At 43.0% G+C, this 18,866-nt stretch overlaps 1 protein-coding gene across 2 annotated transcripts in view; it reads left to right on the top strand.

Annotated features, from left to right (window-relative positions):
* PIEZO2 (piezo type mechanosensitive ion channel component 2) overlaps positions 1-18,866 on the top strand; it is a 243,321-nt gene that overhangs the window by 132,173 nt on the left and 92,282 nt on the right. For both annotated transcript variants that reach the window (XM_061130738.1, XM_061130739.1), the window contains exons 6-7: positions 12,754-12,964; positions 14,230-14,443. In XM_061130738.1, coding sequence (XP_060986721.1) covers positions 12,754-12,964; positions 14,230-14,443 — 425 coding nt within the window. The remainder of the gene's footprint in view (positions 1-12,753; positions 12,965-14,229; positions 14,444-18,866) is intronic.

Below are 18,866 nucleotides of genomic sequence, written 5' to 3'. Positions count from 1 at the left end.
TGCATGCGCATTCTCACCCACAATTGGCCAGGAGGAAACAAGTCCAGGGATGTGAGGGCTGCCCTGTGAGACGCATTAACCCTAAGGGCCTAGGCCTGACCTGGTGTCTCATCACAATCCGCCCTTAGCTCACACTGGGAACCTTTCAAGTTCGTGTCACTGGCCTCTACCCTAGATACTTAGTTACTGCAACGTTCTTAGAGAAGAAACACCTGGCAGTTGTCAGAGAAAAAAAAAAAAAAAGTAATTCTACCTTGAAGGAAGCTTCCAGTCTGTGCACCTTGCCATCCTGAGTCAGTGGTTAAATCTACATGCTTCTATCGAGGTATTTTTTAAAGTACTGCAGAGAAAAAAATACATGCATTTGGAAAAGTGTAAGAATGAATAAAACGTTTGTGAATTTTTAGCCGGATCAGGGGACATGTCAGATTTCACTCCGTGGCGAATGGAAGCAGGAGACAGCTGTCACTCTGTCCCTGACCTGTTTGTTCTAATAACTGCACTTTCTCATATAAGTCTAGGTAACAGTGACTTAAAAAGTAATTGATGTGGTAATTGAAAGATAAAATTTACAGGGGAAAAAAAATCCTTAAAAGACTGTATTTGGATATTTGATCCAAGATACTTGTAAGTACTGAATGTTTCATTCAAAACCTTGCCAAGAAATTAAACCTATAAAACTGAAGTTAGTTGAAATTACTGATATTGAGAATGGTAACCACGATGGCATCAAAGAAAGAAAGTTCTCAGTTATGGCAAATAATGTGTGTGCTTCACAAATGAACAGCATTTTCCCTTGATATTTATTAGAATACAACAATGAAGAAAGAGTGAATATGATTCCATAAACCTCTGCAGACTAGAAATGATGTTATTGCCTAAAATCCTTGTGAGTAAAAAATATATAATCCTGTGGCATATGCATATTCTGCTGTTTTTAAGGTTAATGTTAAAAATGGTACATGGTGTCAAAAACCATTACAGCAAGGTCATAACTGCCTATTTCTTGCATTCAAGTTCACAAACTGTACAACATTTGTCAATGTCCTAGAAATAGATAGAACTATGAAGGTGCTTTTTCTTCTGGTTAAGACAGAATTTAACATTTTAACCTCTGCTTTTACATTTGAAATTTCTTTTATAGTATTTACACTTTTGAAAAATCATCTAGCTTAAACAATCACCCTGTTTTTTCCAGATTCAGTGAAAATAAATCCATTAACTCAAGCTCTCCAGATTTAGGACTTTTCATTATTATTTTTTATAAGGCAAGATTTGTTTTCAGTTCTCCTCATATTATAGATGGAGGGTAAGGGATAGTTACTGTGAACTGAGTGGACTCTGAAGTCAGACTTGGAAGCTGTGTGATGTTGGGAAAATTGTTTATCCTCTTTCTTCTTCTGCAAAGTGGAGATTGTTCTGAGGACTTAATAAAGGGCCACCCGCTTGCCTCTCTCTGCTCTTCTCCAGTTTGAAAGGAAGTAGAACAATCGCAAAAATGTCAAATTTAAAGCCTCTTAGAATGAGAGAAAGATAAGTTGGAGGGTGTGTTTGAGGCCAGCTCACTCAGTAAAGGACTTCCTTCCTTGCCATTGGTAACGGACAACCATGACTGAATTACAAAGCTTCCTACAGAAAGAACTTCTGTCTCCAGTTCAAACACTGTTTTGCCATAAAATTAGGAGAACCTGCACTGACTACAGAAGATAAGGGATGTTAGGTCAAGGTCACCCATCTGGTGAAGAAGAGACACGACGTCACTGACTGATACTGAAATCATGTTTCCTTCCTGATTCCCCTCTGTTCTCAAAGATGGGCTCGTGATACCTCTCTCCCATTTGAAATTTGTTTAAATACCTGCACCCTATATATTATTGATTACATTATTTAATGATAAAGAGGGGTAGATTCTCTAAGCATTATTTTTGGGGAGCTTTGAAAATGAAAGTGTGAAAGCATTAGTCACTCAGTCATGTCCAACTCTTTGCTACTCCATGTACTGTAGCCTGCCAGGCTCCTCTGTCCATGGAATTCTCCAGGCAGGAATACTGGAGTGGGTTGCCATGCCTTCCTCCAGGGGATCTTCTCAACCCAGATATTGAACCCGGGTCACCTGCACTGCAGGCAGATTCTTCACTGTCTCACTCACCAGAAAAACCCTTAATATTGAAAATACTAAATATCATGACTATAAAGTTGAGTTCCCTCTAGGTTAAATTTGTTTGAGCCTAATTTAGATATTAGTTTCCACAGTCTCAGTACATTCCAGCCCCAGGTGGCCGAGGGGAGCAGGCTAGAGTGACTGTCCCATGATGAATCCAGGAGGAAATTTTTCTTACTGGGGAACCATCTGGCTAGAGTCTGAAAAGAATACAAATACACAGCCAAAATAAGCAGGAGAATTTATTTTATTTTGAAGTCCCTAGCATACTTCCTGCGACTCGTAAATCTTGGCTATTGTGTTCTAGATTGCTTGGTTTTTGAGGATCCTTTGAAAGGACAGTGTTTGCTGGCGTTGCTTCTTCTCTCATTTGTCTCAGTGGAGAAATGGCAGATTAATCAACCCTCTGGTGCCTGGGAGAATTGCTTTTCAAATCCAGCTTTGTTTCAGAGTAGCAAGTAATCCCTGGAGAATGCTCAGGACTCTTCCCAAATCTCCATGGACTTGATAATGAGGCTTAAGTTCACTGTTTTAAAGGGCATCACAAATCCAAGGATTCTCCCCCCAAAAAAAACCCAGTGGGCGTGGAGTGGGGGAGGAGGCTTTGTCCTGTTCTTGAATTTTACAGAAAGCAAACCTCAGTCAAGAACCAACTCTCCAAGTGCCATGAAAGATTCTTTGCCAACTGACATACTTGTGGTCTTGTTTATTTGTTCCTTTTAATTCAGAAGCAGATTGACAAATTATGACTGAAAGATTCAGATTCTTAAGTCTTTAAAAAAAAATGAGTTGTGTTATGAGAGTTAAATTGTGCAGAAAGGTTATCTGTACAATAAAACACTAATGACATCAGTAATTTCACCAAATTGATAGTATCTGCATATTTGTGTACTTCTAGCTCTTTCTAGCTATTTAATGAGATTTGGGGCTTTTTTTGAAACAGAGTAGTTTAATATGAAACCAAATTTATGATAAATGTTGATTCATTAGGAATTTTAGTCTTGACTTAGTCTGCTGCAAGTGGCCTCTTCTATATAGTCTAACAAATCCAATAGAAATGATGTAAAGAATATTTCGGTGTCAGATATAGCCCATCCATTAAGAATCAGGGATGCAGCATTTAAATCTCACTCACGTTATTTAGACATTCTTTCTGAATCTCAAAGCTGCAACCCCTTCGTGATACCTAAAGTCCTTTAGGCTACTGTGGTGTTTGGCACAGAAAGTGGCTATCTGGCCTGTGAGTCAAGCTTCAGATTTGAAGCTCTAGTTGCTATTTTTTTGAGAGCAAGAAACAAAAAATGGAAGAAATCAATCTCTTTATTAAAGACTAATAAAGAGTATAGTATAATTAATATATTATAGCATATATTAATTATATTAATCTTTAGGCATCCGCTCAGTCCCCACCTGAGATCTAGTCCAGAGTCACCTGCTTAACATCCTCTAGATCCTGGTTTTCCAGCTCAGACTCTGTCATCCCTCTCTATTGGTCTTTGGTTACAGACATCATTACTGACCCTGAGCTGCCCATTTTCTCTGATCAGAACCAGCTAAATTTAGCTCTTCTGACTGCTGTTCCTTCTCTAGAAATGAAGAATTCAGGGAGTGATGGCAAAAAGCCACAGTTTTGAGGGCATTTAGACCACTCCTGTTGCTTAAAAGTGTCCATAAAGGTTCAGGACCCATAATTACTTGTGATGAACTAAGATGCAAAGAAAATGCATGCCTTTGTTACTAAAATGTCAAAAAGTTGAGCAGTGTGGTGGCCCTGGAATCCACTGCTTTTCTTTCCCATCCCTCCACCACCCCACTGTCCATCCATTTATTTCGCCCTCCAGTCAGAACTTTTTATGGAGCCTGTGCTCTGCTCAGAGTACTATACCAGTTCTAGGGTGGAGTGAGTGTTTAATTAATTTTGAATTTATTTCTGCATATGGTATGAGAGTGGTCCAGTTTCATTCTTTTGCAGGTAGCTGTCCAGTTTTCACAAGAGCACTGAAGAGACTGTCTTCTCTCCATTGTACATTCTTGCCTGCTTTGTCATAGATTCAGTTCAGTTCAGTTCAGTTCAGTCGCTCAGTTGTGTCCGACTCTTTGCGACCCCATGAATTGCAGCACGCCAGGCCTCCCTGTCCATCACCAACTCCCAGAGTTTCCTCAAACTCATGTCCATCGAGTCGGTGATGCCATCCAGTCATCTCATCCTCTGTCGTCCCCTTCTCCTCCTGCCCCCAATTCCTCCCAGCATCAGTGTCTTTTCCAGTGACTCAACTCTTCGCATGAGGTGGCCAAAGTACTGGAGTTTCAGCTTCAGCATCAGTCCTTCCAATTGACCATAAATAGGTGGGTTTTTTTCTGGGCTTTCTATTGTGTTCCATTGATCTCTATGTATGTATTTTATCCCAGTACCATTCTGTTTTGATTTTTGTAGGTTTGTAATATAGTTTGAAATTAGAGTATGATACCTCTCATTTTTGTTCTTCCTCGAGATTGTTTTGGCTCTTTGGGGGTTTTTGTGGTTCCATAAAAACTCTTAGGATTTTTTGTTCTAGTTCTGTGAAAAATGCCATTACTACTTGGTGTGTGTGTGTGTGTGTGTGTGTGTGTGTGTGTATGCTTAGTTGCTCAGTCATGTCTGACTCTGTGACTCCATGGAGTGTAACCCTCCAGGCTCCTGTATCCATGGGGTTCTCCAGGCAAGACTAGGCAAGAATACTGGAGTAGTCATTCCCTTCTCCAGTGGATCTTCCCAACCCAGGGATCAAACCTGAGTTTCCTGCATTGCAGGCAGATCCTTTACCATTTGATATTGCATTGAATCTATATTGCTTTGAGTGGTATGGCCATTTTAGCAATGCTAATTCTACCAATCCTTGAGCATAGTATATCTTTCCATTTATTTGTGTCATCTTCATTTTCTTTCATCAGTGTCTTATAGTTTTCAGAATTTAGGTCTTTAATCTCCTTGGTTAAATTCATTCCTAGGTATTTTATTCTTTTTGATGCAATTATAAGCACGATTACTTTCTTAATTTCTTCAGCACCGACTGGTTCTTTTTTTATATATTCAAAGTCTTTGTTGAAGTTCTCACTGTATTCATCCTTTTCCCAAGGCCAGGGAGCATCTTTTGGCCATAGCTTTGAATTTTTTGGACTTCCTTGGTGGCTCAGGCAGTAAGGAATCTGCCTGCAATGCGGGAGACCTGGGTTCTTTCCCTGGGTTGGGAAGATCCTCTGGAGAAGGGAATAGCTACCCACTCCAGTATTCTGGCCTGGAGAATTCTATAGACAGAGGAGCCTGGTGGGCTACAGTCCATGGGATTGCAAAGAGTCAGACACTACTGACCGAATTTCACTTCACTTGAATTCTTTATCAGAGAGATTACTTATCTCCACATTATTAAGGTCTTTTTCTGAGGTTTCGTCTTGGTTTTGAGGTTTTTGTTCTTGTTTTTTTTTTTTTTTTTTTTAACATATTTCCTCATTTTGCTGACTCTCTGTTTCTATGAAGTAGGCAAAACTGCTGCCTCTCAGTCTTGAAGGCGTGGCCTTGTGTAGGTGATAATCCTTCTTCTTCAACCCTTACTTAGCACATCTGTCTGTGCTTAGTCACTTCAGTTGTGTCTGATTCTTTGTGACCCCATGGACTGTAGCCCACTAGGCTCCTCTGTCCATGGGATTCTCTAGGCAAGAATACTGGAGTGAATTGCCATTTCCTTCTTCAGAAGATCTTTCTAACCCAGGGATAGAGCCTGTATTTCATGTCTCCTGCATTGGCAGGTGGGTTTTTGTTTTTTTTTTTTTTTTTACTACTAGCACCACCTTAGCTCGGCTATCTCTCAAATCTTTGTAGTTGTCTACACACCTAATTTATCCCTGAAGCAGCCCTGTTGTTGAGGGCATGTTGGGACCTGTCAGTGCTTGATGGGGTAGAGATTCTCCTTCAGCACTCAGGCCGAAGCCAGGCCTTCAGACGGCAGCAGCTTCTAAAGCATGGAGACACATACAGTCCCGGGGCTGTGATTGTAATCCCTGCTGCTCTCCAGATGTAGGCTTTGGAGGTGTCCTCTGGGCAACAGTTGCAGAAATTGGGACTCTTGAGGGTTACACAAGCTCCTTCTGGAGTCTGGCTGAGTGGCAGCAAGGCCACGGGGGTTCGAGGATGATGTCTCATGGCTCACTTCCCCGGGGGCCCCTCCTTCACCACCAGGTGTGAAGGAAACCTGAGGCTCTAGCTTCCACAGATGGATCTTTTTCACAGGAAGCTTGGGGTTGTGTTTGTCTGCTGTCTTGCGGTGCCTATCGGTGGTGGCCTGATAAGAGCTGTCTCTCCGGTTGTTACTGTCCCGTGGGGCTCAGGGTATCCAGTCCTACTGGCCACCAGGGCATGTCCCCATATGCACTGTGTATGCTCCTGCTGGGCTCAGCCAGAGGGTGTGGGGGCCGGACTTGTTCCCTTGCTTTGGGAAGACAGGGGGAGAATGACTTGACTTGGGTGGGAACATAATGGTGCCTCAGTCTCTGGGCAGTGTCTTCCTTCCCCCACCCTCCAGCAGATGTCTTTGGATTCGCAAATGACTGTCCCTTACACACAGTCTCAGAAGGTGTCACACTCTGGGCATTTCACCTCTCTCGGGGCAAGTTCAACCTCGTGCCTCCCCTACCTGCCTAGGTGTGGCCCTTCCTGTCCTCTTCTGTGGATCAGGTGTTCAGCTAGTTCTCAGGTCCTTTCCAGGGAAAATCAACCCATGTGTAACTGCATATTTGTAGTTATGTCCTCCTGTGAACATATTTGTCATGTCCATGGGAGGAAGTGGGTTCAGGCTCTTCCTTCCTCACCACTTTGAACTGACCTTGACTTGGGAGTTTGTAAAGGTCCAGGCGCAGACTGCATCCCAGATATGTTCAGTCAGAATTCTGGGAGGCAGGCAAATGTGTGGTTGTACCAGGATTGTTTTATTAAAGCTCCTCAGGCCTGTGGTCCTGGCTAGCCTAGCAGGTTGCTGCCTGCTAACTTGGTCTGTCTTAGCTTGTCCTTTATTGAACTTGTATTTCTCTATAGGAAGTGGTTGAAAGCATACATCTCTATACTCACTCTTCCAAATGAAGCAGGGAACAATTTAACTGTGCTTATATATTTGGAAAAGTAATCTTCCTAAAATAAGCTTGGCAACAGAATAAAATCTTGGCTTCGTCTGCACAATGCTGTCATGATAGGCTTATGTGACGCACATGACCCCTGCCAGCATGGCTCCAGAGCTCTCTAGGCACTGCGTCCATGGGGACACTGTGGAGGATGGTGGACGTTTGTCTCTGGCAATGAGTCACAGCCCTTGCCTCTTCCTTCCATGGACTCTTCTGTTGAGATGACTCCACTCCATGAAGATAAATTGTTAACTTTCAATAATAAACAATGAGTAAATAACTTGCAACATTTTAGCAAAGTGCTGCCTTTGCCTCTGGATCTGCTGGCTCATTATCTGTACCTCTGATGCTCTCCCATCAAAGCGTCTTTTCGTGCATGGTTTAAGCCACAAGGAAGAGGAGGATGGAGTCCATGATCTGAGGAGCTCTGGGCTTACATCTAAAGTTTGTCTGAAATCAGAAGGAGATGCCATTAGATAAATTACCTCAATATGTTTTCCAGTCAAGGGAGTCTGCCTGGCATCCAACTCAAACACAAGGCTTCCAGGGGGTTGAGTTTGTCCAGGGTCACAGGTATCAGGAAGAGTGTGGATTCTAAGCTGGCTGCTTCCATATCATCTCATGCAGCCCTTTAATCAGACAAGTTCCTGGGACTCACTCCTGGAATTCCTGATTCAGGAACTGTGAGGTGGAGTCTGGTAATCTGGCCTCTTAAAAAGCCCCAGGTGAGCCTTGGATTTAGTCCAAGACAGATAGACTCATTTAGTGCTTGGGGATAAGGAAAAATGAACGTCTGGGTTCTACTAGAAGTAATTGATGGTGTCTTCTTGGTTCAGAACTGAGTGGGAGTAACTGCTAAGGCTTGACTGCTGGGGATGAGGCTGCAGGGCTGGATGCCGTGATGGGATGAGGCATGGAGGCTTGGGTCCAGGCTCAGGGAACCATGACCTCACACCCAGTTGACTCCATAGCACTTGGAGTGTCCTCACGTGACATGAGATGCTACCTGAGTACTTCTGGCACATTTTGAAGTCAGAGACTTTTAAAGAAGATAAGTCAAAGCACTTAACGTTTATTTACATAAGCTATAGACTTCAACCTGGACAATGCTGATATGTAATATTTTATTAGGCTTTTTAAACTATAAAGGCTTCTTTATCTTTTGTTTCTAAGATAGCTCAAGAACTAAAAAAATAAATCTTTATTTACAGCTACTCCTTCTTATGAAGAAACTGAAAGACAAAGTTTAAGCATGCTTCTCCAGGCAAGAATACTGGAGTGGGTTGCCATTCCCTTCTCTAGGAGATCTTCCTGACCCAGGGATGGAACCCAGGTCTCCTGCATTGCAGGCAGATTCTTTACCAGATGAACCATCAGGGAAGCCCTTCCCAGGTGGTGCTAACGGTTAAGAACCTGCTTGCCAATGCAGGAGACGGTAGGAAACTGGAGTTCAATCCCTGGGTCAGGAAGATCCCCTGGAGGAGAGCGAGGCAACCCACTTCAGTATTCTTGCCTGGAAAATCCCATGGACAAAGGAGCCTGGTGGGCTACACCCCATGGGGTTGCAAAGAGTCAGACAGGACTGAAGCGACTTAGCATGTACTCCTTCTTAGCTCCACGGCTAGGATCCAGTTGAATTCCAATGTGGGGACACATTTCAGCTCCAGCAGCCCAGCCTGCTTGCTGGTGAGTGAGCCGAGGGGCTTCTAGGGCATTGGTGTTTACGCTGCTCCAGATGGATCATTTCGGGGAGAAGACCAGCCTGACGTGACTAATGGCACTTCTGGCCCCAGCCAGGATGGTGGGGCTCACTTTTGGCTCCCTCTCAGTTTGGCAGGTTTAGAAAGTGTTTTCAACTGAAAGCCCTAGGGATTCCGGTACAAAAATGCTGAAAAACCTCAAGTACACTGGTCTGTTTATAAAATTCACAGGGTCCCTGTCCCGCCCAGGAGAGGTCAGGGAAGTGCATTCATCTAAACTCGAGAAGGTTCTTGACTAGAGATTTCTATCTGATTTAATCTACATCCGTAGCAATTCCGTAATTGAGCAATAACTCATTTATTGTGAAAGTTAGGAGTGTGTTCTGACTGACCCAGGCAACACTAGCTGTGTACCCTCTCTCTGTCTCCTTGGTCAAGTACGGAGACTGAAAGTTTTGGACTAATCTTCTTCCTCTAGAGGCATTTTTAGGATGCCTCTACATTTTTAGGATGTACCTGCTGTACAAGGAGTATTAAGCAACAAATGCCCATGTGTGTGGTGATGTGGGTGTCATAGCAACAGTATCCCTGGATCAGTCCCCACAGCAACTCAGCTTTGGGAGATGGAGAAGTTGAAAGAAAGTTGGCCTGGGAGCCGGGGCCTTGGATGCTGGGGAGGGGCTTCCCCGGTGTGGGAACAGCACATCCCAAGGCAGAGAGCCTGTGGAATCCAGGTTCTCTACATGTTTCCCTGTGTGTGATGTTTCTGGGCTAAGAGATGAGGATAAAGTTGGAGAGAGAGACTGGTCCCAGGTGTGGCAACTCCAACAGGTAGGCAGCCTTGTGTTCTCTCCAGGTCACCTTATCAGATCCCACTTTGACAGTGAGTCTCAGGTAGACCTCTCCAATTCTCACCTCTGTCTACACTCCAGGTTCCTCACTAGCTGCCCCCGTGATACCTCCACCTTAGAACTGGCTTCCCAACTTGCTCCATGACTGGTCATCCTGACGTCATCCACAAAGACAAGAGCTCCCTCTGATTCTCCTTCTTCCCTCCCCCTATCATGTGAAATTTACCAACTGGGGTCTGCTGACTGGACTTATGAGATGCTCGCCCAAGACATGAACCCTCTTCAGCTCCACTCCCCACCCCCTCTTCCACTAGCACATCCTCCTGGCTGCAGGGCCCCCTTGCTCTTCCCCTACTGCAGCTGCTGGAGTTGCTCTAGGAAAGGGATCCCCTTGTCGCCCTCACTGGGTGGAGTGGTTGGTGATCAGAGTCCTCTTAGCTTGGGTTCAAGAGAAGTGAAGCATCGGTCAAGTCCTGCTCTGAATCCAGCCACCTCTCGAAGAGTTTTGCTTCGAAACTCCCTCTGTAGGTGATGCAGGGCAGGGGGTGGTGGGCTTTCCTCCTGGTACCCCAGCTCTGTAGCTCTCCCATCATCCCAGGTGGGGCTGCTGGTGTTGCACTGACTGGAGCTCAGCCCCATGTCTCTATGACGTGGGATGCAGGGGCATCAGCTGATAGTGGGGAGGAGGAGCAGGTGGAACAGGAAGTGGGTCTGGGGACGCGCTATGGAGGCTTGGCCAGCCCTTCCTGCTGCCTGGAAGGTTCTGGCTAGAATTTCCCCATGGCTGGTGGCTCTGTGACATTCAGAGCTCAGCTTAAATGTCACCTCCTCAGAGAGGCTCTCCCTGAACTCAGAATCTAAAACAGCTGCCCTGACTCCGTCAATCACATCACTCTGTTTTAATTCTTGGAATAGCAAGTGTCTCTGTGAGATATTTAGTTGTTGACTTATTTGTATCTCTTACTAGTGTGTGTGTGCTCTTCTGTCTCTTACTAGTGACATTGAGGCATAATGGGCTCTGAGCAGATTGAAAAATCTTCATGCACAAGCCTAAGACATTCTTCTTCCTTCTGGAAAAAGTACAAATGTGCTATGATGAAATACAGTATAATGCGAAACCCAGTTTGGGTATACAAACTTGAATAGCCTGGGATTACATCCTCGTGTGTGTGTATGTATGTGTGGTGTGCGTGTGTGTGTGTGTGTGTGTGTGTGTGTGTATGCATGCACAGGGGTCGGAGTGCATCCTGTAGCCTTGGCTTCATTAACAGCCAGTGTAAATCCCAAGTGGCTGGTACCCACCCAGCAAACAGCAGGTCTGAGCCCTCAGGTCACTCAACACTTGCTGAGCTGTGCACCGGCCTCCTATGCCCATCTTGCTCCAGTGAGATGGAAGCTGAGACACCAGCAGTGAATATTATGTAATTCTGAATTAAGCATATCAATAAATATATACATATGTATATATAAATATATATCTGAATAAAAACAAAGACCCTAATTGGAAAAGAAATAGGTACCCCAGTGTTCACAGCAGCACTGTTTACGACAGCCAAGATACAGAAGCAACCTAAACGTTCATCTACAGAAGAATGGATAAAGAAGACGTGATATGTATATGTATACACACACACACAATAGGATATTACTCAGCCACAAAATGATGTAATACCATTTGCAGCAACATGGATGAACTTGAAGGGCATTATGCTCAGTGAAATAAGTCAGAGAAAGATAAGTACTGTTTGATATCGCTTATCTGTGAACTATAAAAAATACAACAAGCTAGTGAATGAAACAAAGAAGAAGCAGGCATGCACGTGTAGAGAACAAAGTAGCAGTTAGTAGTGGGGTAGGGAAAAAAGACTTATGGAATTAGATGAAATCATATGTGTGAAATCTTTGAAACTGTAAAGCACCGTAGAGTTTAAAGGATTTTTCATTCAATAAAAGAAAGAAACTTTAAAATGGGAAAATGAAGCAAACAGGTACTGCTTCGACTCGATGTCTGATCTGGGCCTCAGAGTTGTCTGACTCTGCAGAAGCTTCTGTCTTTTCAAGATGAAGCCTGTCCTGCATCTGAGACAGGCTCCTTTTATCTTAACGGGATGGTTTATATTTATAATTCCTTAAAAAAAATCCTAACCCTTCCAGGGAAAGATTGTAATTATCCAAAAAAAATTTTATGTATTCTTTAAAAATGAACAAAAAAGCCCATGGTATACACAGTTTAAAATAATCCATGTAAGTGTGTATGTGCTGTGCATGTATTTCCTTCTGAATCTCTAGTGGTGGTCCTGAGGTCCCACGTGGCCTGGGACTGGACCCATGCACAATTCTTAAATGGATGAGATAGGAAGGGACTGTTTATTTAGCCAAGTAGCTGGGACCACTCGTCCTCCCACGGGCAGGAAATACTAAAATAGTGAACAAAGATAAACTCCAGAAAGAGAAGGGATTTCCTCAGCGCTGATCTGGCCCATCCTTTCCGTTTAAGCCCATTCATCAAACTTCCCATCACCTTAGTGGCACATTAAGTAAATCTGGGGAACCAAACCCAGATTGCTGAAAGCTAAGTTATGAATAGGTGTTTCAGACAGTTTTGGCTTCTATGTGTAAAATAAAATGAGCTCGTGTAGGTAAGATGACCTGCTGTTGGGGACCCTATCATTAGCGATGCTTCCTGTTTATGCCTTGAAGAAAGATCAAAGTTCTTTGGGCTTCACACAGGGACCACCAGAGACTTGAGGGGGCTTACGTGGTTGAGTGGTAGTCTGCATGTTTTCCTCATTTCTGAAATTCACCTCACTGACCTACCAGTAAATTACAAACCATATAATATTCTGGGTGGATAGGCAGAGACTGCAGTGTTTTCTGTTTTTCATTTATTTAGGCTGGAGGAGAAAAAATAGACTCTGAAGAGGCCCTGATCTATGAAGAGGACTTAGATGAAGGAGACAGTCCTGAAGGCGACTTGGAGGAAAGCACGAAATTAAAACTCTTCCGCAGGCTGGCCTCCGTGGCCTCCAAACTGAAGGAGTTTATTGGCAACATGATTACCACTGCGGGGAAGGTTGTTGTGACGATTTTACTGGGTTCATCAGGTGAGAACCTCCAAGTCTTGGGGCGCACAGGGAGCGAGCTGGTGAATGATGAAAGAAGGAAACAGTTCTATTCTTCGGCAACAAAATCATAACTCTAGCTTTGTGAAACTGGCCACGTGTACAAACCACACACACACACACACACACACACACACACACACACACACACACACACAGCTTTTCCCATTCAGTTGTAGGTTTAATGTATTAGATGGTTTTTGTTAACCTCTGTAAAGCAGTCTTTTCCCGTAGCAGTTAGGTGGCATTGTTTTCTACGTGACCAACAGGACCACTGTTCACCTCCCTCAGAGCCTGTAGGTGGTGATCTGTGACAAGGGACCCTTTTCTGTCCCCATCCAGAGCTACACATGGGCTTTCGGAAGCTTGTCTGTTTACACTGAATCATTAGGTCTCTTAATTTAACTTCTCAGGATAGAGTGTTTTTCTTCCCCGGTTAGATGGTAATCTCCCAGCACACACACCCACTTCCTCTCCCTGTTGGCTGCAGGCTGCTCCTTCCATAAAAACCTTATCTCCATCTTTGCCCCGTCCCCATTGCCCCAGAACTTTATTCCATCCTGCTTCTGTGAAGTTTCACGAGATGAAGCAACTGTTTTTCCATGGGAGAGTTAAAAGATAGAAAAGTGAAGAGTATTTCTCAAGAAATGTAACTCAGGACTTTAATGAGAAGTTGTTTCAAAATGCTCCCTGCAAAGTTTTTAAATGCCTATGAAGGAATGACTTCATTTGACATTTCCACTTTTAGTGATAGAGCGAATCACATTTTGTTGGGCAGGACAAAGATTTAGTGAGGTTTTATCTGCCACTGAATGCAATATTATCATGAACCCTCATCAACAGACAAGCAAAAGTAAATCATTATTTTAAAAATTTATCGAGGACAGTTAGAACGGACATACAGTATTCCTGAAAAACTGGGGGAGAAATAGAGAATGGAAACAGGCAAGTAAACATGCTAAATTCTACTGGTTGGAGAAGTGAATGTTTGTTGTCGGGGCTCAAGTGCCACAGGTAGGGGTTTCTTCATCATCTGATAGTTCCTCATGTTTACAAATTTCACTGTACACGTGACTTTTTTTCACAATACAAATAGCACTAATTCTGATTTCATCAAGAGAGTGTGATGAATTTTACTACACGCATAGGAGGAATTCCTCATCATCCCCAGCAGTGAGGGAGGCTGAGCTGTGCGGGCTTTCCTCCTCTCCATGGTTCTCACATGTGCCCTGCCCCTGCCCCCGCAGGGATGATGCTGCCCTCTCTGACCTCGTCCGTGTACTTCTTCGTGTTCCTGGGCCTGTGCACCTGGTGGTCCTGGTGCCGGACCTTTGACCCCTTGCTCTTCAGCTGTCTCTGCGTCCTGCTGGCCATCTTCACCGCAGGACACCTGATCGGACTCTATCTGTACCAGTTCCAGTTCTTCCAGGAAGCCGTTCCCCCCAACGACTACTACGCCAGGTAAGAGGCATCGCTGGACATTTGACGATTCCGTAAGATAATCCTCGAGCCCTTGGGAGGACCCTCCCGGGCCCTGAGAATCTGCTAAGTTTCTTCTGATGCCCACTGGTAGGTCAGCGGGCTTTGGTGGGGATGGGGACACAGTCTCTGCATTGAATGTGTTGGCTACACGGTCTGGAGGGAAGAGGTGTTGCTTCAGGTGGGGTTGCTGCTGGGGTGAAGCAGAGGGAAGCTGTTGTTTGCAACAAAGAGCAGACACACGGTCTCAGTTGAGGAAGGAGACCAGGGAGAATGTTTTACAGCAAAGAATAAGAAGGATATATCAGAGCATCCGTGGGAGGGCCCTCTTGAGGGCAAACAGAGGACAAATTGAGGGTCAAAAAGAACTGAGTGACCATTAAAATGTAAAAGTAAAAACACATGAGTCCATGGTGTGTGTGTGTGTGTGTGAGAGAGAGAGAGAGAGAGAGAGAGAGATTTTATGTGCTTCAGTTGAAGTTGACTATTGTCCCAACGTCTTATATGAAAATGAGAATTCAAAGTAAAGAACCCAGCATTTATTTTGACTTTTTGGAAGGAATTCTAGGCTGTTCTCAGTTAATGAGGGAAAACTCCTCCTGACAGGATGTCACTAGCTAATGAAGGGAAAGGAGTGCTAGAATTAGAAAACTATCATTTACCAATTCTTCATGAGATACTTAAATCTATTCACAAATTGAAACCATGACTTAAAGAGGCTCCTGGGATGAAGATTGTTTACAAGGATAATAGAGTGTAAGCTCACTGATCATTTGCTAATTGCAAAGGAAAAAGCCCCTTCTGGGGTAGTCAGCACCTTGACCAGTTGATCCAAACAAACTTTACCAGAGTGGGGTCTCTTGACCTTTCAGACTTCTAGGCTGGATACAGTGTGGGGAACGAGGCACTGTATAATTAAGACTTTAGACCTAACCTCCAATTTCCAGGAAATATAAGGGGCAGGAATGTGGTTTAATTGACTCCACAGGGAAGCAGTCATTAAATCCAGAATGTAGAATGTAAGGAAAACGACCTGGTCTCTTAAAAAATCAGCATTCTGAAAAAGAAGTGTGTGTGAAGGGTGTGGGCAGAGACCGTTCTACTTCAAAGGAGAAGCAAAGAAGCCTGCAGACAGATGAGAAGCCCAACTCTGGATCACATCTCGATTTAAGGACAAATCCTTTTGAGATTAAATGGGGAAATTTCAATATTCACTGATTATTAGCTGATAGTACAGACTTCCTGTTAGTTCTTAGGTGCATGGTTGTGTGTGGTTATCTGGGAAAATGTCATTATTTTAGAAGATATGGGGTGAATTCTTTAGGATACACGGACATGAAAAACAGAGGAGCCAAGACATGGAAACATCTAGGTGTTTGTTGATGGACGAATGACAAAAGAAGGAATAGTATACATATATAAGGAATGTTCTGGGAAAGGAAATGGCAACCAACTCCAGCATTTTTGCCTGGGAAATCACATGGACAGAGGAGCCTAGCGGGCTACAGTCCATGGGATTGCAAAGAGTTGGACACGACTGAGCGACTAAGCACAGCACATAAGGAATGTTACTTGGTCGTGAAAAAGAAGGACGTCCAGCTATTTGCAACAACCTGGATGAACCTGGAGGGCATTGTGCTGAGTGGAATAAGTCAGAGAAAGAGGAATACTGTATGGTCTCACTCCTTATGTGGAATCTAAACAGAAAGTCAAACCTAGAAACAGAGAGGGGAGCGGCGGTTGCTAAGCGCTGGAGGGTGGGGAGTATAGGCAGAGGTGGAAAAAGGTACATATTTTCAGGTATGAGATTAGTAAATTCTGAGGATCTATATACAGGGGCACTGTAGTAGTAGCAATGCATTGTAATAACATTGTACTGACATGTGCTGAGAATAGACCTTAAACCTTCATACCACAAAAAAGAAAAGAAAAAGAGTAGCTATGTGAAGCGATTGTTAACTTGATTGAGGTTCTACGCATCATTTTACAATCTATGCTTATGTCAAATCATCATGCTGTCCACTTTAAATATACTACAATTTCACACGTCAATTGTACCTCAATAAAGCTGGGGGGCACTGAGAAGTCTCTTTAATGATGTGGATTTACATAATATTTATTTTAAGCAGAAGTGGATAGATACAAAATTTCAGTGCAGACATTAGTTCTAGGCTGAGTGAGTCTTTTAGTTTCTTCTACACATATAATTTTTGTTTTATTGAACACATATAGAAAAATGTTTTTACTGTTGCAAGATCGTTAGTTCCAGACTGAATGAATATTTCTGTTCTACTAGAAGTTTAATTTTTGGTTTTATTGAACACATAGAGCAAAAAGTTTTGCACTGTTGGACTTTTAAGGGATGATTTAATTGGAAATGTAAGTTGTATACCTTCTATGGGGCTGTGGTCGCACCACACACCCCAATTTAAGGCTCTTTTCTGCCATCTAGAGACTGATAATAGGAAATACAAAGACTTATTCTGAACCACCTTGAAAACACCTCTTCTGTAAAGGATCAGTTAGTAAATATTTTAGATTTTGCAGGCCTATGGTCTCTGTTGACAATTCTTCCAGGAAGCCATTTTAGTGCAAAAGTAGCCCTGTATGAGATTTTAAGGTTTTGGCTAGGTTCTAGCAAAACTTTGTGGACACTGAACTTCGGATTTCAAAATATTTTCACATTTCATGAAACACTATTTTGATTTTTCCCAACCACTTAAAAATGCAAAAACCATTATTAGCTCAGTAGTTACAACAGGTGGTAAACCAGACTTGCCAACCAAGTGTGTGGATAATAGCAGTCCTAATAGTGTAATAACTTAACCATCTTTATCTTTCATTGGGATTACCTCAAACTTAAAATTATGGTTGTAAGTTATTATAGACACTTTGAAGATAATACCTTTAAAAAGTTTAAAAGCTTCATCGCTATACTCTTATAGAGTCATTAGAAGTTGGGTGGTTTATCAGAGTATAGATAGTTTGAGCTAAACAATGCAATATATATACATTTATATATACACATATACATGTATGTGTACACATATGTTTGCATGTAGCTGCCTTATTGTAGTTTCTTCCTCCATTAACTTGGTGACAGTAGGACATTGCCTTTTAGCCTTTGAAAGCTTGGAAATTTACGTATTTTAAATGATAGCTTTTTCTTAAGGCATAACTTCAACGCATTGCTATCCACCAACTGAGCTGGCAGAAAACAAACTGCAGACAATCAGGAAGAAAAAGTCATCTTGTGTGGGCATTTGTCACAAATTTCATAACCACAGAGACTCCAGTCCATGTATCTAGCTTCGGATGTGGCTGTCCTCAAAACAATCCAAGTTGTTTTTGTCCTCTTGTGAGCTTTCAAATAGGCTTTCTGGTGAAGGTTAGCTTTATTTTTAGAATATATTTAGAATACTTTTAGAAATATTGAATTGATTTGTTTATCATTAAGATGCTTATGGGCGATTGTTTGGAAAAGTGTAAAAAAGAATCAGGAAAAACACTTAAAAAATAATCCTAAAAATTATAAAAAATTATAAAATTTTAAAAAATTAAAAAATTTATAAAATTTATAAAAAAATAAAAATTATAAAAATTTAAAAAACTTAAAAAAATTATCCTAGAAATACTAAAAATCCTAGAAAACTCCCAGAAATACTGTCCATTTTTGGTCTGTATTCTCCCAGTGCTTATCCTGTGCATAAATGTGCTTTTTACAAACAGACTTGGAATCGTGATGCTTGACTGTTGCACAGTGTGGTTCACAGGTCTTCACACAGGTGTTGTGACCTGAAATCCGGCTCCTGTGTGGAGCACACCTTTGCAGGCTTGTGTTTCTCTAGGGTGATGTCTTCTTTCAACCCAAGAGTCCCAAGAGATCATATGATTCCTTCCAACTCCACTCATAACTGGGTGGAACTCCTCAAAGGTTCTAGCCAGGGAAGCCTGTGGAGCGGGTGGGTAGGGACCCGTAGTGGACTGGGCAGACAGGAGACTGGAAGGATGTAGAGAAGGGACAGGGAGGAGGGCTGCCCGAGGAAAAGTTAGTGATTCCCACCTGTTTGTGCACAGAACTGTCCAAATTCTCCAAAACAAAGTTCAGGGCTCTTTTCTGATAGTTATGAGCTTACCTATGGGAAGGTTGGGCTTCTGTGGTGGCTCAGATGGTAAAGAATCTGCCTGCCATGTGGGAGACTAGGGTTCAGTCCCTAAGTTGGGAAGAGCCCTTGGAGAAGGAAATGGCTACCCACTCCAGTATTCTTGCCTGGAGTATCCCATGGACAGAGGAGCCTGGCGGGCTGCAGTCCATAGGGTCACAAACAGTAGGACATGACTGGTGCAAATAACACTTGGGAAGGTTAAGGCAGAGTGAGAGGAGGATATGAGACACTGGATTATA

The sequence above is a fragment of the Dama dama genome, chromosome 27 (genome assembly GCF_033118175.1).
Source record: "Dama dama isolate Ldn47 chromosome 27, ASM3311817v1, whole genome shotgun sequence".
NCBI classification, from domain to species: domain Eukaryota; kingdom Metazoa; phylum Chordata; class Mammalia; order Artiodactyla; family Cervidae; genus Dama; species Dama dama.
Note: the sequence above shows the minus strand (reverse complement) of the source record. Positions and strands in the feature narration are given on the sequence as shown.